Source organism: Kogia breviceps, chromosome 13 (genome assembly GCF_026419965.1).
Source record: "Kogia breviceps isolate mKogBre1 chromosome 13, mKogBre1 haplotype 1, whole genome shotgun sequence".
NCBI classification, from domain to species: Eukaryota; Metazoa; Chordata; class Mammalia; order Artiodactyla; family Physeteridae; genus Kogia; species Kogia breviceps.
In genome coordinates, this window is record NC_081322.1 from 2,273,558 (window position 1) to 2,279,747 (window position 6,190).

Below are 6,190 nucleotides of genomic sequence, written 5' to 3' on the forward strand. Positions count from 1 at the left end.
GCCTTCCAATGGGAGGTACTGGTAAGCTACAGGTATTCCATTCCTGCAAACGATGGCTAAACAGCACTCCCAGAGAAATGGGTCGGGTTCAAGGCCTGACCTCACCACTTATTAGCCACGAAAGGGGCAAATCTCTTTCCCTCCCAGTTCCTCTGTTTCCAAATCCCTTCTCAGCTGAGAAGAATATCTTCTCAACTGAAGATTAAATGAGGTGCTAGGGCTTCCCTGGTGGCGCAGTGGTTGAGAATCCGCCTGCCGATGCAGGAGACACGGGTTCGTGCCCTGGTCCGGGAAGATCCCACATGCCGCAGAGCGACTGAGCCCGTGAGCCATGGCCGCTGGGCCTGCGCGTCCGGAGCCTGTGCTCCGCAATGGGAGAGGCCACAACAGTGAGAGGCCCGCATACGGCAAAAAAAAAAAAAAAAAAAAAAAAAAAAAAAATGAGGTGCTAGGTGTAAAGACCTAAGCAGAGTACGGCCCAGAGGTGCCCAGTAAGTTCCTGGAAACGCCCCAATCTCCTTTCTTACCGTGGTGGTCTGTACAGCCTTGCTCAAACTCTAATTCTTTTACACTCTTCCCTTTGCTGACAGTGCTTTTCTCCTTCTTCCTCAACTACCAAGAAAAATCCACTTTTCATGATCTGATCCAAAGGACATCTCTCCTCCGGTCTTCTCCCCGGTTCCCCTGATCCTAGGGGGCCCACTGCTATTCTGTGTCACATCGTTCCTCTCTCATAACACATGCACAGCTGAAGCACGGTTCTCTCCTTGCCTGTCATGCCCACGAGACTGCTTGAAACTTAGTAATTCTGAAATCCTCAGCACTCAGCTTGGTGCCTGGCACCTAACAGGTGGTCAAGCCACAGACCTATATGTAAGCAGAATGGATGCATCTATGCATGGGTGGCTGGGCACATGAATGTGCTTCTGGGGAAGCGATGGGCCTGGGAGAACTGGGTGGTGGGTCGTCCTAGGGTCCCTTCCCCCGACCACCCCACCGTGGAGGCCGGCGCTGAGGGATCAGGGCCTGCGTCTGAGGTCCAGCCGGTTCCTCCGCTTTGAGAACGCAGCTCCGCAGGGCACCGGCAGGGGGCGGCGTTGCCACGCAGCCGGACGCTCCGCGGGTGACCGGCCCCCTCCCTGGCGCGCTGCTTCGGTGACGAGGCCGGGGCTCCCCCAGTTTGGAGGGGGCGGGCCGTTCTCCCTCACAGGCCGGGCGGCTGGGGTCGCGCGGGGCCACGGGCGGGAGAAGTCAGCTTCCCAGGCGCCTCCCTCTCTCCCCTTTCCCTCCCTCCTCCTCCCTCCCCCCCTCCCCCCCACCAGCCTCTACGCGAAGGAAAGCTACTCTCAGTTTGGAAAGAGGCAGCTAGCGGGCGGGATTGACGGCCCGAAGAAAGGGCGCGCTTTCTGGCAAAGACATGGGTGCGAGCGCGAGTGCGCGCGGACATAATGCTACACTCCTTTCGTGCCGCCGAGGCGACTGAAGTTGAGGGGCTAGGGGAGGAACGCTTGTGTCTTTTGAACTCGTACTATCGCGGGTCGTGGAAAACTAGCTCGTGTCACACTGACATTCGCATTCACTTGAAAAAGGCAAACCTGAGGGCCCGACGACGACCTCCCTTCGCCTCCTCACTTGTCGGCGAGAGAGCGCGCCGCCGAGCGTCCGGCCCCGCGCAGCGGTCCTTCGCGCGACCCGACGGCCGCGCGTTCCCTGCGCCGCGCTCCGGGCCCGCCTCGCTCTCGGCCACCGGCCGCGCGCCCGCCGGGCCGCCTAACGCGCCGCGGCGTCCGGTCGGGGACGCGCGCCGCGCCCCCGGACGCCCCGAGCCGCCCGTGCGCGGGAGACGGACTCACGCTCGGCCCCGCCCCCGCGTTCCGTGGGCTCGCCCGGAGTTCCCCGCGCCGCCCGAGATTTCGAGAATCGAAACCCGGGGAGCTTGCCCTGCCCCTTACGCGCGGCGCCTGAAGTGGACGCACGGGGAAGTGGACGCTTTAGTTCTCTCTGAGGTCCGGTTTATTAACGGAGTAAACGGCCTAGCCCTACACCACACAGTTTAAAAGGCGGGGGGGGGGCGAAAGAACCTCTGGAGCCCCGTCATTAAGCTACAATGACGCGCCATAAACGGCGAGAATTTTATGTTGGAAGCTGCTGCAGTTGCGCGACTTTAGCGGGGAACCAGTTGTGAGGGCCGTTTAGAACATTTGAGGCGTCGGAAGTGTTTCGTCGTTGGGGGGGGGGGAAAGAGGGGCGGGTCCATACATCAAATATATGTCTATGCACGTTAGTGCACACGGGAACCGCCGCCGGCTTCCCGCTCCGGGGACCGGGCCCGCCGCTGCAGCGTTAGGATCCGCAGGGTTCCGGCCGCCGGGCGGGTGGGGGCGGCGCCCTATGCAGATGAGGAGGGTGTGGCGAGCTTGCGGCGCCGGGCCCCGGAAGCGCAGAGAGGCCCCGGTATAAAAAAAGTACTGAGGACATTTCCCCAGCACAACTGCTAAAGCTCCAGAGACGGGAGCGTGTGTGGTGGCGGCGGCGGCAGCAGGAGCCGCCACCTCCGGGACCACCGCGGCTGAGGCGGCGCGGGCGGGGTGAGGGGCGGGAGTGGCCGGCGCGGGCGGCAGGGGTCTGGGAAGGACTAAGTCGCTCGCCGCTGACGGGAGCGCACTCGCGGCTCCTGAAGTGTTGCCGCCTCGCAGTTTCTCGCTCGCCGCGCTCCTAGAAGGGGCGGCCGCCTCCAGGTGACACAGACGGGACTCCCGCTTGCGCTTTCCAGATGCATCAGAGATACTTTTGGTGCGGGGCTGCTCTGCGGGGCGCGGCGCGCGCGGGCCGGAGGCCGCGGGGGCCTGGGGAGGGAGAGTCTCCGGGGAGCCCCCGAGGCGGGGGGCGAAGCGGGGAGAGGGCGCGCTCCTTCCTCCTCGGGCCCCTGTCCGCCTGTCCGCCGCGCGTCTCAGCGCGCTCCTTCCCCCCTGTTCTCTTTTAGGACCGACCAGGGCCCAGTGGCGTTCGGCGGGCACTTCATGGCGGAAGGCGAAGGGTACTTTGCCATGGCCGAGGACGAGCTGGCCGGCGGCCCTTACATCCCCCTGGCCGGCGACTTTAGCGGTGGCGACTTCGGCGGCGGCGGCGGCGGCGGCGGCGACGACTTCGGCGGGCACTGCTTGGACTATTGCGAAAGCCCCACGGCGCACTGCAACGTGCTGAACTGGGAGCAAGTGCAGCGGCTGGACGGCATCCTGAGCGAGACCATCCCGATCCACGGGCGCGGCAACTTCCCCACGCTCGAGCTGCAGCCCAGCCTGATCGTGAAGGTGGTGCGGCGGCGCCTGGCCGAGAAGCGCATCGGCGTCCGCGACGTGCGCCTCAACGGCTCGGCCGCCAGCCACGTCCTGCACCAGGACAGCGGCCTGGGCTACAAGGATCTGGACCTCATCTTCTGCGCCGACCTGCGCGGGGAAGAGGAGTTTCAGACTGTGAAGGACGTCGTGCTGGACTGCCTGTTGGACTTCTTACCCGAAGGGGTGAACAAAGAGAAGATCACACCACTCACGCTCAAGGTAAAGCTCCCCGAGAGGGGCCGGGGGCGGCGGCGGGCCGGGCGCGGGGGCGGCGCGGCGGGCAGAGGGGCGCATGTCTGCGGCCCGGACCCAGGTGGGCGCCCTGGCTGATTTTGCTTTTGAGTTTTTTTCCTGAATAAACCAAGGTGCGTGGACTGTGTTGAGTGTTTTAGCTGCTTCAGCTTCCGAGTCTTCTGCTTCCTCCTCTGCCCTGCTTTCTCTTCCTTCTCATTTTTTTTTAACTCTTGGCTTTCCTTGATTGAGTCGTGTCCAGAGGAGATTCTGATAAGTGGAAGAGTGAAGTGATGTGAACCTTTTTTTTTGAATCATTTGATGATTTAGTCTCTGGGAAAAGAGCAGCCTGCAGCGGAGGCTAGTCAATGTTCTTATTAATGTATTGGAGAATGTGAATAGATTTCCTAGCTGCCTTCACGTGACGCCGTGTGTTAAGCATATATATGGTGCTTGTCCAGGTTGGTTCATGTGTTCAGGATATAATGGGTCCCCTCCTCCTCACTTTGGTCCAAAGCTTTTTTTATACAATTAGTTAAAATTATCCGAGGAACCAGCCTCCCAGAATGTCTTAATTTAGTTCATATTTGATTTTAGGGGCAGAAGCCCTGGGGGGACCGGCAAGATACAGATCCTATCGGCTCCCTCAGCAGGAGGGGAACTGGGTGACTAGGGACAAGGGTGAGAGGCAGACCAACTTTCCCCTGTAGGCCCTTCTGTCGTTTGAATATTGTGGTGATATTGTGTGAATATTGTACTTATAAGATCATTCTCAAAAAATAACATTTCAAAAGTCAGGCATGATAACAGAACCTCTTAGTACTGTGTGTGCTATGTCTGCCAAAAGCCTCACACCATTATTTCTAGCCTCTTTCCCAGACGGCAAAACCACTCGTTAAATGTATTTCTTTTTGTTGTTGTTGTTTTGAGAAGACTGTTTAATGTTTAAGCCTGCAGGTAGTGCTTTGCTGAAACCTGAGAAAACAAAAGGGAAGGAGCAAAATAATTCTCAGCTGTGACGAGGATGTACTTATTTATTGATTATTTTTTTCTAGGTTTGCTTATCTTCTTGTTTTGTCTTTTAAATTGTAGGAAGCTTATGTGCAGAAAATGGTTAAAGTGTGCAATGACTCTGACCGATGGAGTCTTATATCCCTGTCAAACAACAGTGGCAAAAATGTGGAACTGAAATTTGTGGATTCCCTCCGGAGGCAGTTTGAATTTAGTGTAGATTCTTTTCAAATCAAATTAGACTCTCTTCTCCTTTTTTACGAATGTTCAGAGAACCCAATGACTGAAACGTTTCACCCCACAATAATCGGGGAGAGTGTCTATGGCGATTTCCACGAAGCCTTTGATCACCTTTGTAACAAGATCATTGCCACCCGGAACCCGGAGGAAATCAGAGGGGGAGGCCTGCTTAAGTACTGCAACCTCTTAGTGAGGGGCTTTAGGCCTGCCTCTGATGAGATCAAGACCCTTCAGAGGTATATGTGTTCTAGGTTTTTCATCGATTTCTCAGACATTGGAGAGCAGCAGAGAAAACTGGAGTCCTATTTGCAGAACCACTTCGTGGGCTTGGAAGACCGCAAGTATGACTATCTCATGACGCTTCATGGAGTGGTGAATGAGAGTACCGTGTGCCTGATGGGACATGAAAGAAGACAGACTTTAAACCTGATCACAATGCTGGCTATCCGGGTGCTAGCTGACCAAAATGTCATCCCTAACGTGGCTAATGTCACTTGCTATTACCAGCCAGCCCCGTATGTAGCAGATGCCAACTTTAGCAATTACTACATTGCACAGGTCCAGCCAGTGTTCACATGCCAGCAACAGACATACTCCACTTGGCTACCTTGCAATTAGGAATCATTTAAAAGTGTCCTGTGGGGAAGCCATTTCAGACAAGATAGGAAAAAAGAAAAAAAAGAAAAAAGAAAAAGGCGGAGTGACCCAGCCATGATTAGGGATATGTTTTGTGCAATGATGATCTGCTCCTGGTTTTAAACTTGGCAAAGCTTGTGGATCTTTTCCTAGGTATGGGAGCATGATCTCAAAATAACACCCCCCCCCCCGCCACCCCACCGCCAACCCTCCCTCCTCATTCTCCTACCCAGCTGGATTCTGTCCTGAAACAAAAGAGACCTGTCATTAAAAACAACCAGGTTCTCCTAAAATGACAAGGGAAAAAAAGCTTGATGACAATATGGGTTTGCAGTACCTGCTCCCATAGCTTTGCCATAGGAAAAAAAGACAAGTGGCGAGTTTCTTATAAGGCGGAATTCACAAAAGGGAAAATACAGAGGAAAAAAGGTCTCACTCCAACGAAATTAGCAATTCAGGAGTTCAGATAGTAACAACTGTACAGGAGGAAGGGGGACTCCAACATGGGGATTGCTATCTGAGGCTCGTAGCAAGTGCTTTCTGTGGAACTCTCGCATTGCGCTAATAGAAACGGCTTGCTCCAAATGAGCAGTAGTAGGGTGCAGTTCTCATAACAAGCAGCAGAACTTATGATGACACAATCCATTATTTCCAGCTGCGTGCATAGCTCGCATTTTTTAAATGTGAAAATGCAAGCAAAAACAGCTGTAGTGAAGAAAGTATGCTCAAGGACC

General features: G+C 55.7%; 1 protein-coding gene across 3 annotated transcripts; it reads left to right on the forward strand.

Annotated features, from left to right (window-relative positions):
- The first annotated feature begins 2,484 nt into the window (after window positions 1-2,484).
- On the forward strand, window positions 2,485-6,190 carry TENT5A (terminal nucleotidyltransferase 5A). Of its 3 annotated transcripts, none has more exons than XM_059083748.2 (3): window positions 2,485-2,738; window positions 2,984-3,557; window positions 4,662-6,190. In XM_059083748.2, exons 2-3 carry the CDS (start codon window positions 3,021-3,023, stop codon window positions 5,436-5,438), a joined length of 1,314 nt encoding a protein of 437 aa, XP_058939731.1. In that variant the 5' UTR covers window positions 2,485-2,738; window positions 2,984-3,020; the 3' UTR covers window positions 5,439-6,190. The 3 variants fall into 3 exon arrangements, with proteins under 3 accessions (XP_058939731.1, XP_058939733.1, XP_058939730.1); XM_059083750.2 differs by having other exon boundaries at window positions 2,488-2,588; XM_059083747.2 differs by having other exon boundaries at window positions 2,505-2,793.